General features: G+C 40.1%; 1 protein-coding gene across 5 annotated transcripts; it reads right to left on the minus strand.

Annotated features, from left to right (window-relative positions):
- Positions 1 to 21: 21 nt before the first annotated feature.
- Positions 22 to 24,620, minus strand: ACOX1 (acyl-CoA oxidase 1). 5 transcript variants are annotated; one of them, XM_070483660.1, is made up of 15 exons: positions 24,381 to 24,620; positions 23,946 to 24,105; positions 19,404 to 19,564; positions 12,871 to 13,031; positions 10,875 to 10,982; positions 9,549 to 9,668; positions 9,290 to 9,405; positions 8,718 to 8,887; positions 7,612 to 7,774; positions 6,977 to 7,167; positions 6,536 to 6,715; positions 6,296 to 6,401; positions 6,021 to 6,164; positions 5,671 to 5,877; positions 22 to 3,979 (listed from the first exon to the last, which is right to left on the minus strand). In XM_070483660.1, the coding sequence occupies exons 3-15, from the start codon at positions 19,466 to 19,468 to the stop codon at positions 3,929 to 3,931; spliced, it is 1,782 nt and encodes a 593-aa protein (XP_070339761.1). In that variant the 5' UTR covers positions 19,469 to 19,564; positions 23,946 to 24,105; positions 24,381 to 24,620; the 3' UTR covers positions 22 to 3,928. The 5 variants fall into 5 exon arrangements, with proteins under 5 accessions (XP_070339761.1, XP_014695352.1, XP_014695353.1 ...); XM_014839866.3 differs by lacking the exon at positions 19,404 to 19,564; XM_014839867.3 differs by lacking the exon at positions 12,871 to 13,031.
- Between the last annotated feature and the right edge of the window lie 61 nt (positions 24,621 to 24,681).

Below are 24,681 nucleotides of genomic sequence, written 5' to 3' on the forward strand. Positions count from 1 at the left end.
CAACAAAGACACGTATAATACTTGTGTTAATTATCGATTTTATTAAAGGTTTTTCAGTTTTACAAAGGAAAAGGGAGTTAGTGGTTTGGCTTACTCGCAGGCCAAGTAGTGTTGGTGAGCCACTGCCGTCCATCCGCGACCCACGCTCTGGCCACGTGCACCTCCTCCCTACTCCTACCCCGGACGAAGCGTCCAGTCAGGGATGGGTAACAATACATGCGAAATGCATCTGGTCAGGTAAGAACCAAACTCAAACCACAACGGTAAAAGTTAAAAAGGAGCAAAGTAATTATATACGCCAAAGGATGTTAAGTCCTATCCTTAAATCCACAGCGGATGGAAATAAAATGGTGTTTACAAAGTAGCAGTCAGCAGTCTGATTATGCTGATCATATATGACAGTCAACAGTAATGTGGCAATTTGCTCTACTTCATAATTCTTAAAATCACTCCCAATTTCTCATGATCTTCCCGAGATAATCAGTGGCCCACTTAAACTTAAGGCAAAATCAAAATCAAACAAAACCCTTGGAATCTAGAATTTGCAGGTAACATCTGGTAACTCCAAAGGTTCCCTGTGTTTTCTATGTTTACTATCATGAACTACAGGAATAGGTACTGAAAAATGTGTAAGTGTGGATGGCTAAAAACAAAACTCCGCCACTATTTTAAAATGAAAGTCATTTTAGTAATTTACAGTGTGGCTTGGTCTAATCCCCCAAGCATGGAGTAGTAATCAATTAGCTGAAATGATCTCTACATTATTCCATGAAAGTGATCAAAACCTTTATTTGAGTCAGGAGAATCAACAAGACACTTGGTCTCAAGGAGAGTAATCAATTTCCTGGCACTGCTCCTCTCTGCAGCTACAGTAGCAGCTAATCTTGAATACAATCGATAACCCCAGGCATACCTTCCACATTTATGATTCGCAGATATTACAGACTATCTGCTTCCAGTTCTCTCCCTTCCTAACAAGATGGAAAGAAAGCAGAGGGGGAGGAGGGACTTTGAGCAGCAGTCAACTAAAGAATTTCTGTTGCCCAGGGAACTCTAGGATCATGAATTTGAAGTTATATTTCTCCAGCCAAAGCCCTGCACTGAAGAAAATTCAAGAGTTAAGTCTAACATGGTAAGTTTAGGAGCTATAAAATGCCTCCAGGTAGATGTATTCTGAAATTACAAGCAATGAGTTCTCAGAAGCATGTGAAGCAAGTTAATGTTGCAACATTAAGCAAATGTTCTGAAGATAAGCTGATACTTAGCAGTGCTATGTTCTGAAGACAAGAACATGAAGAGCCCCAAAGGTGTTGAGACCAACTGTTTTCAGGCCACTAATGTCCAAATACTGAAATACAACTCAGGACATCTCTAGAAGAGCATAAAGTAGAGCTCCAAACACCAGAGGAAGAATCAACCGTCCTCCATTACAAATTGCAAAAACATCTGTACTAAATCTCAAATTTTCCATTTTGGGTACTGCTCAGAGTACTTTCTAAAAAGGCTTATATCATTATCATCTAATAGAAAAATCTCATTTATTCTACTCAGTATTATCATTCTAGAGAAGACTAAGTTGAATTTTATCTCTGTACTTTTTGTGAAAACAGCTTACAAAGAACCCAACAGAACCAAACTCATCTGTGGCAAAATCTGGCTTCTTAGGGACAGCAAACTGGCTCTGCTGCTTCCTTTACTAAGCAGCCAACAAAATAAATAGGTGCTCCTAGATCAGCCAGCGCATTCAGATACTGCTACACAGCAATGATGGCTAATGGACAGCTATCTGCTCAGGCAGGTCTCACGCCTTATGTTTTGGTTCTTAGTCTTACCTAAATCTAATAAACCTCTATCTTAAAATTCTTCCTAAGTGTGTGGCATACTCTTTCCCTCTTGATAGTACAAATTAGTGAGGTTTTATTGTACCTTTATGCTTTGATTACAGTGAATAAAGTTCAAGACGAAACATTCCAATGTTAATAAAAATAGTATCAAATATCAGATTTAGTTTTTAAATAAAACTCAAGGTGCTGGAGTGAAGGTGTCTGCATAGCATCGATATGCTGTTCAAATCTGTAAAGACGGACCCAGATCTGCGCAGCTGGATTAGGTGGGGCGTCATTTCAAACAGCTCAGATCCTGACCACAGATATGCGTCTGTGAATAAGGTATTTCACCACCAATTCTGAAACAATTCGACATTTAACAGGTCAATATTAAGCAATTCAAATTTACCTTCTGTTATTTCCCAGAATCTGTACTGTCCAGATATACCCAAATGAGATTAACACACAGTGCTTTTTATTGCAATCTTAATACAATTATTAATTAAGTCTCTTGGTAGAAAGATTAGGGCTTCTGTCAACAGGTAGTATTTCTGCTGGACCTAAAAGTCACATTACTGGTTCCACTGGGATACAGTTTATGGCAGGTCCCAAGACAGCAACTACATTTCCGCTGAATTATACTACATTCTCAAGACTGATTCTAGAACTGGTTTCATGAGGCAGATGTCACAGATACAAACAGTTAACAGGTTAAAAAAGATCAAGTGACATGTTTTACACTGATTTCAAGGAAAAAAACTCAAGAGGTACATGTTTAACCATTAAATATAGAATGATTGTTTAAATTGGATTTCAGCTGAAAGGACAATTTAGCAATTCAGATAAAGCTGCTAGAAACATACTGAAAACAGAGCCAGATCGACAATTCTATGGAACCTCCATTCATCGTTTAGCCATAGTTTCAACGATTATATTCTCTGTTCTAAAAATCAGAACACATGGTTTGTCAAAGCATTTTTCTGTGCTACTCCTGGGTATAAGAGGTGACCTGAGTGATGCCTCTTTTTTTTGGTAATGCCAGATACTGTAATCTCCAGGCATTTTAATGGTTTACACCAAAATGACGGAATATATGAAATCTAAGTTGTTCTAGAAAATCCAGTTAATATGGTCACCAAAGTTACAATCACCATAAGTGAGAGTTCTCCCTACATTTATTCTACTAAGAAAGAACTGTGACTCTTTTTTTCTCCTTTCTTCAGCATCTCTTTTGGGAGAGGAGAGCGAGAAGGAGGGAGAGCGAACACCACTGACTCACGTGCCATCGGCTTCCAAAAGTTACATGTAGAGATAACCTTGTTGCCTACACCTTCCCAAGCAGTTAGAGACAAAGGCAGCTGTAGTGCTCTACAGACAATTCAGGGATTCCTCGAATAAGAAACGAATTCCTAAGCACATGAGCTAATGATCCTGCAGTGGCCTGTGGTGAAGAAGTCCTTGTGTGGGCAAAATGCTAGGAGGAATAGTCAGATGGGAAGGATACACAGCAATAGTTCAGCAAGAGGGCAAGCGGGCAGAGAGTGCGCCAACGCTGTCAACCACAAACTCACACTCAGCTTCCTGATTAGCTTCTCACCCCCAGTCCCTTTGCTTCAGTCCTGCTTTGTAGCCAGGCCCCACAGCAGAAGTGCTAGGACATTTAGCAGGAAAGCTTGGAAAGGCTCTACCTCACTTAAAAAATACCTTTGCTTAAAAACACATATATCCAGTGATTAACAATTAAGACATGAAAATAATTAACTACTTAGTAGTTAAATTCTACTAATTATCAAAAGTCATGGCCTACTGGGATCAGCAGCATTATAAATGGAAGTCATACTGCATTTCTTAAAGCTTTTTCTGAATGCTTAACAGATCTCTTTCAGTGTTAATTGCACTTAAAAGACATCTTTTTTTCATTTAATCTCTGAAATCTGTTTTTTCTCTTTCATTTACAAAAAGAGGAAAGGGGTCCATTTATCATTTGCTCTATAGCTCTCTGAATTCAATAAAGACACCACATAGATTTGTGCAACAGGAGTAAGGGGAGTAGAAGAGCAGAGCCACTTCCTGGAGCAGACCAAACTCATCATCGTGACACTTCAGAGCTTGGACTGCAGTGGCTTCAGGTGCTTGTAGTAAGAGTCATGGACCTGCAGGGACGAGAAAGAGAAGAAATTACTGATAAAGAGCTTGTAAGGTAAAATAGCACTTTTTTTTTTGAAATAAACGTTACATACTTTATTTATTTTGTGAGGAAGATGGGCCCTGAGCTAACATCTGTTGCCAATCTTCCTCTTTTTGCTTCAGGAAGATCGTCCCTGAGCTAACATCTGTGCCAATCTTCCTCTATTTTTTGTATGTGGTATGCGCCACAGAATGGCTTGACAAGTGGTGTGTTGGTCTGCACCCGGGATCCAAACCCATGAACCCCGGCTGCCAAAGCAGAGCATGTGAACTTAACCACTATGCCACCGGGCTGGCCCCTAAAATAGCATACTTTTTTTTTTTTAGGAAGATTAGCCCTGAGCTAACATCTGCCACCATTCCTCTTTTTTGTTGAGGAAGACTGGCCCTGAGCTAACATCTATGCCCATCTTCCTCTACTTTATATGTGGGACACCTGCCACAGCGTGGCTTGACAAGTGGTGCGTAGGCCTGCACCTGGGATCCAAAACGGTGAATCCCAGGGCTGCCGAAACGGAATGTGCAAACTTAACTGCTGCGCCACTGGGCTGGTCCCTAGCATAATTTTTTTTTTTTTTTTAATTTTTCCTTTTTCTCCCCAAAGCCCCCCAGGTACACAGTTGTATATTCTTAGTTGTGGGTCCTTCCAGTTGTGGCATGTGGGATGCCGCCTGAGCATGGCTTGATGAGCAGTGCCATGTCCGTGCCCAGGATTCGAACCGACGAAACACTGGGCTGCTGCAGCAGAGCATGCGAGCTTAGCCACTCAGCCACAGGGCTGACCCCCCCCCAGCATAATTTTAATGGAGAAGTTATCTGGACTTTATTTGGATGCTAATTCAAATAAATTTAAGGGGAAAAAAAAAGAATTGAGTCAATTGGGGAAATCTGGACATTGGGCAGTTCACGATATTAAAAAATTTGTTATTAATTTGTTTAGGTGTGAGAATGGTAAGTGGTTTTTTTTTTTTTTGAGGAAGATTATAGCCCCGAGCTAACTATTGCCAATCCTCCTCTTTTTGCTGACGAAGACTGGCCCTGAGCTAACATCCATGCCCATCTTCCTCTATTTTATATGTGGGACGCCTACCACAGCATGGCTTTTGCCAAGGGGTGCCATGTCCGCACCTGGGATCCGAGGCGGCGAACCCCAGGCCACCGAGAAGCGGAACGTGCGCACTTAACTGCTGTGCCACCAGGCCGGCCTCAAGTAAGGGGTTAATTTTTCAAAAAAATCTTTTTCTTTTAGAGATACATATTGAAATATCTATGGATAAAATTATCTGATACCTTGGATTTGTTTCAAAATAATCCCCAGGAGGAGGAGGTGGGGGCTGGGGGATCAGATGAAACACAACTGGACGTGAGTAGACAGCTGTTGAAGCAGCACAAAGGGGACATGCAGGTGCATCGGGGTATTCTATTTTTCTAAACGTTTGAAAAATTTCAATTAGTTATTAAATACTCAAGGAAATTAAAAACCTCCCTACTGTGGGAAAAACCCAGTTCCCTTCTGAACCTATTGCTCAAATAAAGTGATTGTCTGAAGTGGCCACAGGAACTTCCAACGCTTCCACAGACAGATCGCTCTCAGAGGTCTTTCTCGCCTTAATATTTAACTGAAGAATTTCAAAAGGTGAAAAGACATTGTTTTTACCTCTGTTTTGTTCAGGGGAGATTTCTTGGCCCACTCAAACAAGTTTTCATACACATTCCCGTCGTAGCGGCCAAGCACAGAGCCAAGTGTCACATCCTGAAAATCAAAAGCATCGACCAAAGCAACAGCATCAGGGCGAATGGCAGTCAGCAACTCCTTTACGCGCTGGTGTACTTGGGTAATTTGAGACTCAGTCATGATGCTCCCCTAAAAGAAACAAAACAAGCAAACACGTACAGGTATGTCTGTATACAGACAGGTGCGTATTTATATATACACACACATACAGTAGACCACAATTATTTTTCTATAAAAATAATAAACAGGACTTAACCTTAGAAAATACTTACCTGAAGAAAATCCCCTGCATTCTGACTGATTCCATATAGAGAATACAAGAGACATAAATTCCTTAAGACAGCCTGGACGGATTTATCTTGAATCGTGAGAAGTTTTTCTGCAAAGAGCTTCACTACCACATAGTGGCAATGTGCCTAGATAAAAAGCAAACAGCAGAGTGAGAACCTCTGAAAAAGATTCAACACACAGTGACAAGGGTTTTTGCACTAAGAAAATGAGAGGGGAGGAGGGTGGGGCAGACAGGAGGGGGAGAACTGTCGCTGACCTCACTTGCTCGAACAAGGTCAACGGAAGTTAGGTTCCATGCTACCTCCTTGCTTTTTCGGTGAAACACTTCAGTTTGAAGGTTTTTCGCAGCAATTTCTACTAATCTGTTAAAAAAGGAAAGAAAACTCAAGCTTGGCAGACACAATCAACAGTACCCACACCTTCTTCCTCTTCCATTAGGCCCCTGGCCCGACAGGTCCCCACAGCCGCCTATTCTAGCTTTGGAAGGTGAGCTCACCTGGCCGCACGGAGTTTATACGCTTCTGTTAGGCTGTCAGGGCTGTTGATATCCACCACACTCGGCCAGACAGCTACCTGCTGGGGCTGGATGCGCTGACTGGGTAGGTCATTCAAGTAGGACACCATGCCACACACCAACTTTCCTGAGTGCACCTGGTCGTAACTTTTCATCAGGAACCTAAAAATCACCAGTATGCATGCTTTCAGTAACTAGACTTTCTGTGAAACAGAAATAAACTCCTGAAATGACTTTAAGCTAAGAGACAGGTGTTTCATACTCGTTGGTCTCACCACAAGATAAAAACAGTGGGTCAGGATGGAAGGCAAAACTACATCTTTCAGGAACAAACATGACGTGAAGAGAAAACATGGGAAAAGGAACCGATGAAAAGGAGTGGAACGTCCTCGATGAGAGAGAAATCATGAATTAGATTCTCACCTAGCTGTCTGCAGCATCATGACAGTATTTTCTCCCTCAAAGGTGCACGTTGCAGTAAAAGTGACGTAAATATTTGGAAGACCACTGCAATGAGAATAGCCATGACCGCCACAAGCCATGCGACATGCTTCAATAGCAGCGTTACTTGTCCAGGAGGTGAAAGCCTTCAGCCCGGCGGTGAGTGCGTGAAGCTGAAGGGGGAAAGCACAAGGCCATCAGAACATCGGTGCTAAGAGTCCCAGTTCCAAAGGGAAACACTAATCCCTCACCTGACAGTGCCAGTCACTTTCAACAGCACTTGACACGTATGTAAACTGAAGATGCATGGTCATCTAATTGGCCCGAATTAATAACCTTCCCAAGATTCCCTTCTGAACTGTTCTACTTGGCAAAAAGTCACCACTTATTTTCCTTTGATTAACAAATGACCAATGTGGTACAGTACTTCTGAAACTTAAAGACAAAACCCACATATCTTCATATCTGATCCACTTTCAATCAGAAAAATTTCTGTATCTTTGAGAGTACAGGGATTCCTTTCATAATATCCCAAGGTTTAGTTTTCTCTGGACATTATCCAGCAGGTAAATATGAAACAGAAGGGTGTCCACAAGCGAATGAGACTAAACACGTACCTCTGGCAATTCACTCAGGTCCCCTTGGCCAATGCCTTCATTAATCCGAAGATAGGTCTCCTTCATGTATGCGCCTACAAACTGGAAGGCATAGGCAGTAGCCAGGAGTGGAAAGAGTTTATACTGCTGGGTTTGAAAATCCAAAATCTGCGGTTCTGGTTCACTAAAGTATATAGGAAAAAAAATAAACACTTATATAGAACTTACTATATGCCAGCTTCTAGTCTGAACACTTTGATATATTAACTTATTTAATCCTCATAAAGACCCTATGAGGTAGCTATTATCCCCATTTCATGGATGGGGAAAATGAGAGGTTAAGAACCTGCCTGAGGTCACAGAGCCAATAAGTGAGAGTCTCGATTTAAATCTAGGCTATGTGGCTACAGAACACCATGCTCTTAAACTGCCTTATTGAACTGCCTTAGGTGGACAGAATTTCCCGGCTATGAAGTTCATATCTATCTTAGTCTTGCCAGTATGACTAAGGAAACTGCATCTTATAGCAATATACAAAATCCAACTTAGTTGACCTCAAAGGAGGAAGGCAATGTAAAGAGGTCTAACCAGGGTGGAATAAACTATATTCTGACCACAGTTTTGGAGAAGACCCAATGCAGGGTTAAATTAACTATTTGACGTCTAAGAAAGTCTGCTCTTGTCAATTTCTTTATTGCTTCTTTTAAGAGTAAAAAGGTTATCAGGGAGTGATGCCCAAGTGAAACACAGTAGTAGGAATAAACTATGTTCATGAACACATTACGGAATCAAATTTAATGTCACTTTCATCATACCCAATTCGTAGTTGTTAGTAGCAATTAGAATTTTCAAACCTCTTTTACTACTTTGAATATTTCATTTATAGAGCTCAGGTAACATTATTACTGTTTTTCTTAGAAGGTTAAAAATAATAATAAGGCGGTTATTTGCATCTTTCTACTTAAGAAAAGAAGTTTAGGCTCTAAGTGGCAGACCTAGCACACTGCCATCCTGGCTAATTTTGCATAGCCAATGCGTCTTCTCTATACCACATCTGGGAATTTTGATATCTGAATGGGTCAAAGCCAGGTCTTCAGTACTGAGACCATCTCAGACTCCACCCTTACCCTGGCTTGATTTCAGACTGGTGCCTCACGGCGCTGTATCGGATGGCAATGGTGCAAGCCTTAGACAGAGACCGAGCAGCTTCTCCCACGAGAAAGGACCTGACAAATACCATGGTCCCATAGGTCAGCTTGTTACTCACAGGTTTCACGTATGTGCCATCAGGCTTCACCTGGAAAAAGAACATGGAACTGATGCTTCCTTCTGTTAAACTGACGTGGCACTTTAGGCCAGTGATTCACAAAGTGTAGTCCCCCAAATGGCAGCATCAGCATCACCTGGGAACTTGTTTGAAACACACCACCTCAGTCCCCACCCTGACCTACCTTAACCAGCATTCCAGGTGATTCTAATGCATGCCAGGTTTGAGACCCACTGGTTTAGCAAACCAGAATATGTATGCTCTTCACACCTGTCAAGGGCTTTTGATTTCACCGTCACAATAAAAGAAGCATCAGAAGTAAAAATACGTTACCTTCTAATAAAGAATAGATCCTTCTAACCCTGTGGTTATCGAAAGCCACTGAAACTCCCATGTTTGACACCTCTGCTCCTATTTTCTGTCTAAATATACCTGGGCATACTTCATTAGCATGTTTTCTCTGGGAATACGATAATTGTCCATCTTCAGGTAGCCATTATCCATCTCATCATAGCCAAATTTGGGGCCAATGTCTCCAACGGTAATGCCTACCACAGATGAAAGAAAAGTCACAAAATGTTTATGCTCTGGAATTTCTGGCTCTCCCCTGCGTCTTTAGTTGTGTTATACTTTTTTCAGAAGAAACTGATCAGTTTAATTTTTGATCTTAACATTGGATGAACAATTCTACCTGGCAAAGGCTTATGGGTCCCAATTTCACGAATAGGTACCATGAAGGCATGTAATCCATAGCATTTCCCCTTAGTGATGAGTTGGGCAAGAACTATTGCATGATTTGAAGTCTTTCCAACTGCAACACCAAAGAGAACGAGAAGTGAGCAAACATTCTTAAACTTTCAAAGGACAGAAACAAAACATGGGTTTGAAAATTCTATGTTAAATATAACACTAGACTCTATCAATAAAGTGTGCCCAGAGAGTCTGCCTTATGACAGTACCACACCCAGTTTTCAAAAAGAAATTCACTTACACTGATGATTATTAAAACTTACTAAATTTTGGCAAAGCAATCCATTTTTCTATACATACAAAAGCTTTATAAATTTTTTTGAGATATAATTGACATGTAACAGTGTGTCAGTTTAAGGTGCACAGTTAAGGATTGGACAGCAATCCTTCATTTAAGAAAAGGCAACTTTACCTTCTTTTCTAGTTATTTTATTTACTTAAAGAAAATCTTAGGAGAACCATAAGAATACCAATTTAAATTACTTCCTTTTTCTCCCTTAAGGCAGTGCTTTCCAAAACAGTAGCCACTAGCCACATGTGGCTATTTACATTTAAACTAATTATAATTAAATAAAAGATAAGATTCAGTTCTACAGGCAATTAGTCACATTTCAAGCGTTCACTAGCTAGCTATATGTGGCCAGTGGCTACCGTACTGAACAGCAAAGACAGAGAATATTCCCATCACTGCAGAAAGTTCTATGGGATAGAGCTGCTTTAGGAGATTTTTGTTAGTACACCAAGAAATATTTATTTTTTGCATGCTCGTTTATTTCTTACCAAAATGTAATGTTATATATTGAAAATATAATGCGAATAACAAAATCTTTCAACCACTAACGCCATCTGAAATATTCATCCTAAGACAATAACTCAGAATGGAAGACCATATTAAGTAAGTTTCATGTCACAGCTGTTTATAATAAAAATTTGAAACAACTCAAATGCTTGACAATACGGAAATGACTAACCAAACAAGGAATACTAAGTTTAAATAATGACTACAGAAACTATGCTAACACATGCGAATGTTTAGATGAAAAACTAAGAAAAGCTGAGTAAGATAGCTGTCCTTTCTGTGCTTTGTAAAACGTATAAATATCTATAACATGCACCATAAGAAACCGTGAAATAGCTTAGAATAGTTTAAGACTCAGAGATTTTTTTTCTATATTTCAAAATGATATTCTCAAAAAGGCTCTACATTCTAAATACAATCTTAAAATAGATCTTCAAAATATCCAATAAATGATAAAAATCCACTTACGCCCACCAGGCCACCATTTGATGGAGGTCACAGTAGGACTGTTGAGAATGAACTCCTGGGTTTCAGGATCATAAGTGGCTGTGGTTTCCAAGCCTCGAAGATGAGTTCCTGAGAAAATAAACTACATTCACTTCAGATAGAAAACGGGAACAAACAGGTGTGGGGTAAAACCTCTGCCCAGTCCTTTAAGCTCTAGCAGCTCAGAGAAAAACAAACTCTAATGACAACAACACATTTGTAGACAAGCTACAAATGGTTGATAATCAAGATACATAATTCCCTATACTTAAATCAGACAGTTCCTATTAAGTTGAAAATATATGAATTTAACAGAGAAGTTAATTGCCCTTTTAAACCCATCTCTAAGTCGTGAGTATGCCAGTTTCAACTCATACATATTGTGTTTAGTACACCAATTCAACATTCTGGACCTCTGTATCACTACGAAGAAAAAAATAATGTGACAGGAAGAGCCTCCAGCTAAAGTTCTTATAAACTGAGAATTTATTTCAGAATGATTGCTGGAATGGAATGGAGCTTAAAAAGGTATAGCCATTATGAGCAACGCAGAATTTCTTGGAATAGTGACTTTTCTGGATTTCTAAAGATCCAATAATAAGGTCTAAGTCCACCCAACAATGCCAGGCTTCAACTTAGTCCTGGCTGGTCCATCAGCGTGACTAGGAAGTGCTCTCAGGTTCACATGTTCACTAGAGATGGATAGGGATTTGTGTTTTAAATTCTAACACAAATGTGCCAAAATTCTTTGAAAAAAGTTACAGAAAAATGTTCTAAGTGACACTCTCTCTATCCTGAAGCAAATGCTGAGAATCTTACAAACTGCTTTGATGATGCTACACCTCTTTAAACACAACTCTGAAACGCTGAGAAACTTCCAAGTTGAATGACAGAAATGGCCAGTTTATGTGTGATCCACAACCTACCCAAGTGGGAACCAAGGACCCAGACACTTAGACCCCTTTCACTAAAGAAGCAGTTTTTGTAGAAAAAGAAGTAACATATGAAACAGAATAGATAATGCAAACATTTTGTACCAAATGCAAACAATAGAACCAAAGAGCATTTCACCTTGAGTCTTGTGAAAATCCTGTAAAATACTAGTCAGCACAGAGAACCAAAATGGCTATCAAATTAAGATGAAGTTGTACAGAAGTAAGGAGCAAGTGGCAAACATACACTAGACTAGTTGTTCTGAAATGTCTGAGTAAAAAAAGAGAAGCCAGAAACAAACGAATGGCAAATGCAGATACCAGTTCAGATCAGATGATAACAGGAACAGACACGACACCTTCAGCCCCGTATAGTTCATGAAAAAAGGTGGGTGGGGGATGGAAAGAGAAAAGAAAAGGTGGTAGATACAGAGTTTGAAACCAACTGCTTGGAAGTACAGCTTATCTTATTTGTTCTACCCTCTGGCCAAGCCACTTTCAGAACTTTACTGAATTTACTGAATCAAGGTACAAATAAGTTCAAAGTATAAACTGCTGCACATTAGGCTATATAAGCCACTCATTCCCCTACAGCAAGTCAAAGAGCACACGTACCGTTAATTTGTACTTCTCCTGGAATTTGTGCAAGATCATTAAGGTATCAGTAGCGAAGGTAATCAGATAGTAATGAAGAAAAAAAAATCAGTTCAGATTCTATATGCACACAAATTCTATACAACTTCGGTGAATTTGAAAAGCCACTTAGTAAATAAGGCCCAACTTGTAATTCTTGACCTTCTGAAAGTGACCCACAAAAAAAAAATATTCAGCATATCTGTGTGAAAACATAAACTTTAATTTCCACTGACCAAAGCAATGTCTATGCCAAGACTTGCATATGTGAAAAACCTGGCCTCTGCAGAAAGATCTCGTTTAAACAGATCATAGTATGTGGAGATGCCATGGCTGACACACGGCGGGCTCTCCATACATGCTAAGCTTGCAGAGCCCCGCCCGACCCAGAAGGTAGACTGAATGCACCATACCATGACCCATCTCTGTCTGGGCATAAGTGCCAATCATCTCCAAGTTCCAGGCGGGGATGAAGAAGCGCTCCTGCTGTTCCTCGGTTGCCTGGTGAAGCAAGGTGGGCAAGAACATGCCCAAGTGAAGATCCAGAGGCTCAGGCCGCCCTCGGTGCACAAAACTTCGAAGAAATACCGAGGATGGGCATTTGAAAGAAGAGTCAGCAGGTGTGAGAGAATCAGCAATTTGAACGGACAGAGCAAGGGAAGGAGAAAAAAAAATCTTCTGTAAGCATGAATTAGTTGGGTGGACTTTATCATGGATGAGAGCACTGTCCCTTCCTGTATAACTTTAATAAACTCTTGGCAATTTCCATTTTTCTTAAGTTGGCAAGAAGTGTTTTCTTATGCTACTCATCTCTAAAATAATTAATCTTGGCAGGGATTGGCTACCGATTCCAAAGCCTGTGCAGCACAAACCACGTAAGCAAGGCAGAGGATTCCAGCCTTGCAATTAAACCAAAGGAAATAAAAATTTGAAGAGGTTATATGGAATGGAGAATTGAAATTGTGCAATGATTCACTCTGATGAGAAGGTGAGACAGGAGAACTTAGCTCTCTGAATGACAATATGTCTCCTAGACAAAAGTTTTTCCTACATGCAATTTCAGTAATGCTTCCAGGCTGGAATCTTTTCTGTTTGTCCATAAAACATCTAGCATAATGCACATCCCTTACATAAATCTGGTCTTTTCATTCAGATTCATCACAAATATCCAGCCATGCTCTACTGAAACAATTTAATACAAAAATTGACAGTGCTCTTCATCCCAATAATTAATTTCAGAAATAAAAAAGACATGCAATTTCTAGTGACAACCGTATTAAAAATTACAAATAACAGATCATGCATAACAAGTTCTTCATTACAATTATATGGGAATTATCTCTAATGATAATAAACATCTTAATCATTTTAAAGCCACTCCCTAAAGTCATTCTTTTCCATTTAAAATTGGCAGGTGCCTGAGACTTCTGCGTGAATTTATTTCTAATGGGAAGCAGTTTTACATGCCTTTGTATTTTTTCATGTTACTAGCATCTATTTAATTTCCAGCTCTAAATTAATCAACTCTATATTGCTCTTATTACTCGCTTTAATTATCACAGAAAGGAACCTAAACAGCATTTCAGTTTTAAAATCTCTTAGTTTGTTCCATATGAGGTAAGGAGGGGAATAGCCAGGGCACACTGCTCAGGAGAGGCTGATCAACTCTGTCTTCCAATCGGGTGGCTGTGCTTTCAGCAGACCAATCACATAAAATGTAGAAGACTTTCTCATTCTACAAAGAAATTAAGGCTGAAAGGAGTTAAGTGCCTTCAGGGCAAAAAGCTACTGGCAAAACAAGGACGAGAATCTCATCACCTAACCACATCTACCAGTTGGGAAGTTACCGTACACGCACAACCCAGGCTGGGGACAATGATGAGGACGCTAAGAAGACCTGCCAAAACCAGAGCTATCTTTGGAAGTATCCAAGGGGAAATTCCCTAAGATGTTACCACTAGTGGAAACTGGGTGAAAAGTCCCCGGGACTTCTTACGCTATTTTTGCAAGTTCCTATGAGTCTACAATCATTGCAAAAGAAAAAGAAAAGTTTCAGTTTCCACTGAAATCCTCAGAAAAACACATGGGATGAGAGAGTGCCTTTCATACACAAACAGGAATGCCAACTGCCCCCCATTTTTAAAAGAATGGTGCCTAGGAACAAAAATAGACATTAAGCCTAGGACCTGAAAGGAGAAAACTCTCTGAACTAGGACTAGACACTGTGGCCTGGGACGAGCCACTTTTAGTGCTGAAAGGCTATTTTGCATTACTAGAAACCAGAGCTCCTCCAAAGCACCCCATCACTCATGGGAGGGTTACACGAGTGTGTTGTACTATGGAATAATGAAAACAAAGGGTCACCGCAACACACCCTCAGCAGGGTGGGTAAAACTACTACAACTAGAAACTGTTTGAGACTGAAGAACGTTTGCAGGAGAAAAATCTCTTTTTCGACTAAGATAAGGAATATTCAGAAGTGCACGAAATTTAGAAATGTTACGAGGAGAAAGTGACCTGAATAGTTTTTTTACTTAAATCAAGTATTTGTTGTAAAAAGGTGGCTATGCATGATAAAGATTATATGTTATTTTCAAATAACTTATTTTAAAATTACAAAGCACCAACATTTTACTCGGTGAAGTACTAGACTCAATTCTTCTAAAACCATGATCCCGAAAGGCATGCTTACTCTCCCCTTCTACAGGGTACAGGGCTGGAGAGGCTGGCAGCCAATACTGAAGACAAAATGATGAGATTAACAATACACGAGAAAGGAAGAAATCAAAACAGCATCTCCACGAACAGCATGATTATAACCCTAGGAAATCAACAACAATAAAATATCATCAATAATAAATGAATTTAGAAAGGCTGTAGGCTATAAGGGAAAAAAAAAAATCACTGTACTTTTATCTATTAAGACTATTCAAGTAGAAACCCCAGTAAAAAGAAAGGCAATTTAAAAATCAACAAAATATCTGAAATTTCTTAAGTGATTTAGTTCAGGATATTAAAGATTTAATTATGAAAAAATATAAATCCTAATAGGATGAATAAAAGAAGATATGAATAACAGGAGAGAAATCGCTAACTCCTGGTTGAGTGGACTAAATAAACACTTCCCAAGAAAACGTAAGGATATAATGTAACATGGATTTTAAATTCCTGTAGAAGATATTTTAGAACTTGAAAAATTGAGATCAGATTTCATCTAGAAGAATAAGTACGCAAGAACACCAAATACGTATATCTTGAAACGTAATAATACTAAACCCTATCAGATTTTAAAATATCTTATGAAGCAACAATGAGCCAAAACTTATGATGTTAGGAGAAAAACAAAGAAACAAACCAATGTAACATATTTAAGGTTCCAGAAATAAACTGAAACTATTATAAAATTCTAAGATGAACCAGAAAGAACAATGGGAAAAGCGGTACTAGTTAATAAACATAAAAATAGTAGATTCATTCATCACTCTATGTCATACACAAGTCAAAGTATTAAACATAAATCAAGCAAAAAAACTGGAAGAAAACAGAAGGTAATTATCCAAGATAGGGGAAGAAGCAAATTTATACCTACTCAGAGAAGGATGCATTGAATACTAAGGCCAAAATGTTTAACAAAACAGAAGGAAACAGAAAAAATATTGGAAGGATACAATATAATCATATAAGATCAATATGCAGATTCTTTTCAATCAATACCCAAAGGAGAAAAACTCAGCTTATACATAGGAAATGCAGACGGTTAAGCCAAAACACGTAATAACATCCAGGCTCACTAGCACTGGAAAATTAAAAATTTTAACTCTTAGATGTATATACTAAAGTAGCAAAAAAATTTAAAGTAACCATATTCATGCAGTAATTCGTTTCTGAGAAAGATATTCCAAAGACATAACTCCAAAAGACACAGTTTCTGTAAAGAAGTTCATATTGTTATTAATAGTGGGGAAATTAGAATAGCCCAAATACCCAGGGAGCAAGACTCATGGGAAGTCCAACGGGGAAGAGAATCACTCAGGAAAAAGAGGTCAGGAGACCGTCAGAGAGAGAGCAGTGAAGAGGCAGGGGAGAAAGATTAGTGACTTACAAAATCAAGTTTACTATGTATTTTTCAAGTTTCAAAGGAAGGAAGGCACTTTATTTCATATTTGAGTATTAGTGATGGGAATCTGCAAAGAAACCACACAGTGATCTTGAAAGATGATAACTATGTATTACACAAGCTCTACTTTCCTTGATGATGATGATGATAATAGTAATAATAATGATAATAAGAGAAACGAAGGCACAGAGAATCCCTACGAAGCGGACAGAAAGAACATGAAATGATCAATTATCCGTGAAGACCAAACACACTACCTGCTTTGTGACCCGCAGAAACACATGGTGAGGCTGATTAACACTGGATCACGTTCAACACCAGAACCCCATGGAGCGGAGTGTCCTCAGCCCAGACCTCTGCCTCTGATTAAGGCTCACAGACCCACAGTCCAAATGTGTGTCCGCATTTGTGCGCCTAAAGAGACAGGGTTGTATTTGGAGAAGGGAAGACACATCCTAGAGGAAAGAGGCAAAACTGGCCACTGAGACTTTCTGCAGGTGACTGAAGTTTAAGCTTCTTGAGGATCCTGGAATGAGCCTGAGCAATACTGACATTCTGCACTTCTCAGCAGCTACCTGGAAGTGAAAGAATCCCAAACTCAAAGTTACAGCTAATTCTGTGAGAACTCTTCAGATCACCATTGCTGACCACTCAGTGTTCCAAAGTCTCAGAATTTTAACTGTCAAATCTTCATCCTATATAAGTGGCTCTATTGCCGGTTTCTCTGATGTTGAAGGACTTTCCACATATTCTATACAAGGTTATACTGTCACATGCAGCAAATTAACCAATACACTGACCGGCTACCCTGGAAAAGAATACAGTTGACAAAGCAAAACTAACACCAATGTGATCTGACAAAATTCTATCAAGAGACAAGACCTAATCTTACAACTTTGTTCTCTAAAATAAACTATAGAGATTAAGACAAAATTGACTCAAACAGAGGAAAATCTCTGAAAAATAGGATCAATGAGAGACAGAAAACTCTCACAAACGCACACTGACCCAGAGGAACATAGGACCTTAGTCCAATTTCTGGGCTCCTCAAACTAGCAAAGATCCAGTTCTTGTTTGTTCCTCTCTTTCAAAATTTAGCAAATATATATTTGCGATGTACTTTATAAACAGAGGCAGACGGATGAGACCAACAAGAGACATACAAATCAGACCCATTTAGCCTCAGAATAATTTACATCTTATGCCTCCTATGAATAGCATGATTATTAAGTCAAATAAATTATACAATAATGAATACTAAAAGAATAAAAGGGTTTTGTACCACAAAGTTATTTCAAGGTTACGAAACATACACACCAGTCCACCCTTTGTCTCCAAGAGAGAAAGACTGTGTGAGTGTTACCGCCTTTCCCTCAGGATGCCCTTCTTCAGGCTCTTATTCCGCATTGGCCGTCCTGAAGCTAAAGTCTTGAGTGCTTGGTAGGGTGTTCGTAACACGTCACCACCAGAATCCGCAGTCCTCATGGGGATTATGACAAAGAACATTTCCTAACACCATTTCACAATCAAAAAGCACCACATCAAACATAAAAGTGAAACTTTCCTGATATCTGTGTCCCTTGTCTTTCTCTTCCTTTATTTACATAATGGAAGCACTATAATTAGGAATGAGACTGGGGAGCTCATATTCAAGACGCTCAAACCTGCCAATGGCCTTGTCTATGAAAACAAACCTATTTCACATTAGGACCAAACACAAAACTGTTTGAAAGTAGCCAGGCATTTAGGAACAATTTCTCCAAAATTACTGGCAATACAAAGTCCAAGGACACGTATAGAAACAACATATAAAAAGACTGTTGGAGTGAAATGAAGAGAATCATGGACTTTTTCCAAACCTCCTTATAACTCTGCTAGTGGGCAATGAAAGGGTAAGACACTTACCTGCTCTAACCCTCTGCTCCCATTAAAACCCACATCTTTGGGGCCAGCCTGGTGGTGTAGTGGTTAAGTTTGCACACTCTGCTTCAGCAGCCCAGGGTTTGCAGGTTTGCATCCCAGGTGCAGACCTACATACCGCTCAGGAAGCCATGCTGTGGCAGTGTCCCACATACCAAATAGAGGAAGACTGGCAAAGATGTTAGCCCAGGGGCAATCTTCCTCACCAAAACAAAAACCCCCCACATCTTTAACTTTAAGCAGAGAGGCATCTTCCAGATGTTGCTGAGGCATTAATACTCTCAAGAATTTCCAACAGTCTTTAATAATTAGACACCAAAACAATTTTGCCACACTTTCAACCTCATCTTTCTAAAGAGCTCAACATCCATTAAAACGTGGCATATATAGCAACAGTAAAAGGCTTTAAAAAAAAAAACACCAAAGGGTGTTTCAGGCCAGAATCCTGGACCAGTTTATGGGGAGATGACCTATGAGAAAATGAGAGGCTGGATTTTATTTAAGATTTAACAATTTACAAAATCCCAGGGCCAGCCCAGTGGTACAGCGGTTAAGTTCACACGTCCCACTTCGGTGGCCTGGGGTTTGCAGGTTCAGATCTGGGTGCAGACGTGGCACCACTTGTCAAGCCACGCTGCGGCAGGTGTCACACATACAAAGTAGAGGAAGATGGGCACGGATGTTAGCTCAGGGCCAGTCTTCCTCAGCAAAAAGAGGAAGACTGGCAGAGGATGTTAGCTCAGGGCTAATCTTCCTACAAACAAAAAATTAATAAATAAAAAATAGAAAAAAATTAAAGTAAAAACAAAATCCCAAATGTGTAGCAGCAGAGAAAAACGAATGCCAGGAGTCATTTGCTAACTGAAGTCCTGAGGTGGGTTACCCACTGACCCTCAAACATTGACTAACCGTGACCCATTTCCGTCTGGGCGTAGGTGCCAATTATCTGGAGTCCTTTGGATGAATGCAGCCATTTCTCTTGCTGAGCAGTGGTGCCCTGATTCAGCAAGGTAGGAATAAACATGGAGTAATTGAGGCCCACGGGTTCCACAAAATTGACCAAATGCAGTCTACAGGAGAGAAAAGAAAAGGAGCTCAGCCGTACTCTGGAAACTGCATTCTACCACCCACTCCTGCCAAACAGCATGGCCCTTAAAAGGAAGGTTTGGAAAATTGAAATTCCTTTCTTATGAAATTAAATGTAAAATTTACCATTTTACTCCCTAAAAGGCCAATAGCAGAATCCAGTGGTATCTCTTCCCTGCTAGGCACTTCAGGGCCAGAATTCCTCTTTAATTCTATTAATCCAGGAAGCAACTCTACCCATGTTTTGGCCTAAAAACCCCTTTGTTTTTGGTTTTGAAGTTATCTGTTGGTTTGCTTAGCTGGATTTTTTCGAGTATGTGTATGTGTTTGGTTTTATTTTATTTTAGGTTTTATTTGTTTTGAAAATCAAAAGGAACTCCACAGAACACTTATTTGTAGCGCTGTTAACAAAAGTTCCTCTAAGAATAATTTAAACTCTCTTTCCCCATATAACCGAAGCAAACCTCCAGGATAGTAAATCTATATTCCAGGGCAGGAGCAGAGATCTCTAAAGGCCTTCAGAGTTTACAGATGGTGAAGTAGGTAATGTGAGCATGTGAAAAATTTATCTCCAGGGTCCAGCCCAGTGGCACGGAGGTTAAGCTCACACGTTCCGCTTTGGCGGCCGGGGTTTGCTGGTTGGGATGCTGGATGCGGATGTATGCACCTGCTTATCAAGCAGTGCTGTGGCAGGCATCTCACATATAAAGTGGAGGAAGATGGGCATGGATGTTAGCTCAGGGACAGTCTTCCTCAGCAAAAAGAGGAGGATTGGCAGCAGATGTTAGCTCAGGGCTAACCTTCCTCAAAAAAAGAAAAAAAATTTATTTCCCATGGTCTTTGAACATTAGTCCAGATTAAGGGAACTCTAACCATAATGAAATTCAGTCCACAATTATCTTCTCATGAAACGCAATCTGTGAAATAGTCAAAATAGAAGTTACATACACTAGTCAGCCTTGGCTATGCCGCGTTATAGATTTTATAGGGGTCTATTTTGTCCTTTCTATCTATATAAAGAGCTTAAAGTACAAAATAAATGTCATTTAATTGATCTTCATGACTTTTCAAGGGATGAATAGGAAGCTGTGTCACCACCAGTTAATTCTGGTCTGTACAATAGAGCATGAATTAAAGGAAGGAGGGGGCAAGGTGGCCAATTCACTTTTAAGGAGGCCCCGAAACCATCCCACCACCTTCAAAGAAACAAGAAACAATAAACAAGACATTCTTGTCCTATTTTCTAAATAAGTACTACACAAATTATCCCATTTTCTTTTCTGCCTTACAGAAATCATAATCTACTTGTAAACAAACAATTCTCTCCATGTACAAAGTTAGATATTAGTATTTCTAACTAGTCAAAATGAATTAATGTAATCATTAGATTCCAGAGAGAATGACTTGTGTGCTCTAAGTCATATATAAATAACAATAAAAGCTTCTCATTAGCATCATAAAAAATGTTTTTGGGGCTGCCCAGTGGTGCAGCGGTTAAGTGCACACGTTCCACTTAGGCGGACAGAGGTTCGCTGGTTCCGATCCTGGGTGCGGACATCACCGCTGGGCACGCCATGCTGTGGTAGGCGTCCCACATATAAAATAGAGGAAGGTGGGCATGGATGTTAGCTCAGGGGCAGTCTTTCTTAGCGAAAAGAAGATGATTGGCTGCAGTTAGCTCAGGGCTAATCTTTCTCAAAAAAAAAAAAAGTTTTCTTTGCTGCTGATGGTTTTTACAGAAAGGTTTAGGGTGGAAGATCAACTTTCAGAGATGCTGGGGATAGACGCAAGCACCCAAGGAGTGACTGGGCTTGCCAATATTGAGAATGCTTTTTAACTCTGAGATTCTAGATTTTTACACCAGTACCAAATGTTAATTTAAACCGATTAGAGGAAAAGAGAAGAAAGGATATGAACAGAAGAGGCAAGGTAATTGGTTTCTTAGTACCTCCCAGTAAACTGCTGCCGTACTGCAGAGAAGTGAGGCATTCACAAAACACACCCCACCTCACTGAAGTGGGAGCCAAAGCTGATTAGGTAGATGGATAGAAATCATTCTGTCAAAGACGAGAGCACCACAGCATGCTCTTGTAACAATCCTGTCTCACTAAAACCAACAAGTATTTATCTATCTCCTTTCATTCCTAAGTAGAGAGGACATGAACATACAAGAATTTCTGAGAAATAAAAGCAGTAACTTAAGTGCTCAAAATGGTGGAAATGTAAGACACTCCTATCCCAACGAGCAAACTAGGAAGGCAAGTCCTCTGGATTTAAAAAACGGTGCTGCTGACACAAAATAATTGTAGGAAACTGAGAGGGAAAAATATCTGACACAAAATAAAGACTGTCAAATCTTTATGTTCTTAAACATATTGAGTTTTTTTTTCAGGTCACTTGAAAATCAACTTAAAAACAAAATCTGAGTGCTTGTTTTAAAGTTATGTTTAATCCCTCCTGAAGACGCTTTTCCAGGAACCAGCTTTACCTGAGAAGGATGACAAAACCACTACTGATTCTCATTAGAATTTTAAAAGACAAAATCTCAGGAAGGGAGACCAGGAAAACAACTTTTATATTCCCCAAACAGCAAGGTCTTATTTTCTCAAGGACTGGTGAGAAAAGTTCTTTTACTGCTGCAGTTGAGAAATCTCAAAGTATTTTACTAATATTCAGTCAACTTCCAAATATTCTCATATATGAATTTTATTTTGTGATAGGAGAAATGGACGTAAGAGACCAGGAAATGCCCAACATTCACAGGAAGAGAAATATTACTGTATTTCATCAATTCTAGCATCCCCTCTTCCCCCCAATCTTAGCATATAAGAAATCCGATGCATCTCACAATTAACGCTATGTCATAGTTAACTTTTAGTTTATATAAACGTGGACGTGAGTTACAACTCATGGGTGGCTTAGACTTGAGGGCTTTCAATATTTGCCAAGATTAATCTTCAATCCTCTTCTCCATCTTAAGTTGATCTCCCTGTCATATCCTGGGATAATGGAAGGATGTCAAAGGGTGTGCTGAAGTTTGTATTTTCCCCAAGAGCAAGGTCTGTACCGTGAAAAATGATAAATAAAACAACTGGCTGCTGTCCACTGATCTTTCATCCACTTAAAGGACTTTGCTCTCTTTTATCATGACTTCACGCGTATGAACTACCACAGATTATGAAGTCTTCTACCACATTCTGAAACACGCTGCACCAATCATTGAAAAGCAAAACAAGATGCACGTCTTCTTTCATGTTACTTTAAGAAAGAATAAAATATTACTAATTTTTAAAAATTTACAAACCCTACTCAGGTAATTCAGAAATATAATCTTCTGGGAGTTACTCTACCTCAATATCCCCACAGCCATGAGTTACAAACTTTAAAAATAAAGAAGAGCATTTGGAAGTTAATAACTACTCTGATTTGGGCCGCCAAAAATAAATAAATCGTATTTTTAGAACTAAAATGGAAAGGAGTTCTGAGGGTGGTCCTAAGGGCCAGAGTAAATTATTTCAACTCCACAATAACAACTAGGTCTGACTGAAAAGAATTCGATACAAAATGTACTAGAGGCAGCAGTATAAGGCAGAAATAACTATTACTACAGAAAGGCAGTTTGAACCTACAACATGTTTCATTTTTCTTGGTTCTTAAATATACACCATTCATATTATTTAACCTTTATTGATGAAAACAGATGGTCTGAAAAAAGGACATAGTCTTTTCAGCACTAGGACCAAGGCATGTTTTTATGAGGTCTCACACGAACCGAGCCATTTAAACACTGCCACCACATTCAACAATGCTGGGTTCTTAGACTACTTTATATTCATTCTGCGGTTTCACTAATGTTGTTCTTCACCCATCCCATATCTTCCATTATTTTAAACTCAAGAGCTACACCATCATAAGAAAATACAATGTGTTATTGCTCCAAAATACTCAAATATTTGGTCTTGCAACTGGAAAAATCCTTCCGAATTCAGCTTCTAAATTTAGCAGGCCTTCTTCTTACAAAGAGCAAAGTCATTTTGCATTTAAATCACTCAAAATTGAAAAAAAAAACCTTACATGATGATAAAAAAAATCACTCAAAATTGAGATGCCTGGGCGAAAGAATCTATACGATTCTTGAGAATGAAAATTGCAGCATCTCCATTAATTATCAGCATTTTACAAAGGTCATCCGTTTAAAAGGCTTAAATACAAACGTAAACATTATTTTCCACACATATAACTTTAAAGTGGCGTGAAAACGTGCAGTTTGAGCCTTCAAACGCCAAGCATGATGAAAAAGGACACCATAGACCATGGATTTAAAGTTTGGGTTCAGGCACTTGATCTACACTAGGGCATACCTACTTTTTAAACCACATGATTTCATCAGGATCTGCGATGCCAAACTCCCTCATCTTCTTCACCATGTTGGCACTCTTCCTCACAGCCACCTCGTAACGCTGGCTGCGAGTGAGAAAGTTCAAGTCCTCATGCTGGAAGTCGGGGTCTTTCAGAATCAGGTTCTCTGGGAGTTAAAGGGCATCAAGAGGGAGACAGAATTCAGGGCTCCATTAGACCTCCCATAATCACAGCTGGTTTCAGAGTCGCGGGCACAGGGCCCCTCTCGGGATGGGCGATCCCCCCCCCCCGCCACAGGCCGCCCCTGGAAGTGGTGGTCCTGGCTCCCAGAAAGCTGGGCCAGAGGATGCGGCCTACACCCCACAGGGCCCCCCGACTCCTCCTCGAGGGACGCTCGAGGCTTGTTCGGGGAAGCAGGGAGGCCCGGCCTGCCGCCCTCACCGATCTCCCGGCGGCGCCGGGTGTTCTCGGGGCTGCCGTCCAGGATTTGCGTGAGCAGCTCCGGGTTGAAGCTGGCGGCGGCCCGCTCCCTGAGCAGGTCCGGGTTCATGGTGACAGCCAGTGGAGGCAGGAGCGACAGAGAAGACAGCGGCAACAGCGACGCCGAGAGTCCGCAGCCCCAGCGCGGGCGCGGCCCTAAAAGCCGCCCCAGGACCGCGCGAATCCCCGCCTCCGCTCGCCCTGGCCTGCCCCTGCTCGCTCCTTCTCCCTCCCCGCGGCCTCCCGGCGCGTGACCGGCCGC

Source organism: Equus asinus, chromosome 13, assembly GCF_041296235.1.
Source record: "Equus asinus isolate D_3611 breed Donkey chromosome 13, EquAss-T2T_v2, whole genome shotgun sequence".
Classification (NCBI taxonomy): Eukaryota; Metazoa; Chordata; class Mammalia; order Perissodactyla; family Equidae; genus Equus; species Equus asinus.

Excerpts from the sequence above, each read along its gene's own strand:
- ACOX1 (XM_014839866.3), bottom strand. The coding sequence starts at position 24,489 with ATGAACCCGGACCTGCTCAGGGAGCGGGCCGCCGCCAGCTTCAACCCG. Across the intron at positions 13,032-23,945 it reads GAAATCATGTGGTTTAAAAA|TTTTGTGCACCGAGGGCGGC; the intron begins GTAGGTATGCCC and ends ATTTCTTCGAAG. Across the intron at positions 6,402-6,535 it reads TATAAACTCCGTGCGGCCAG|ATTAGTAGAAATTGCTGCGA; the intron begins GTGAGCTCACCT and ends CTTTTTTAACAG.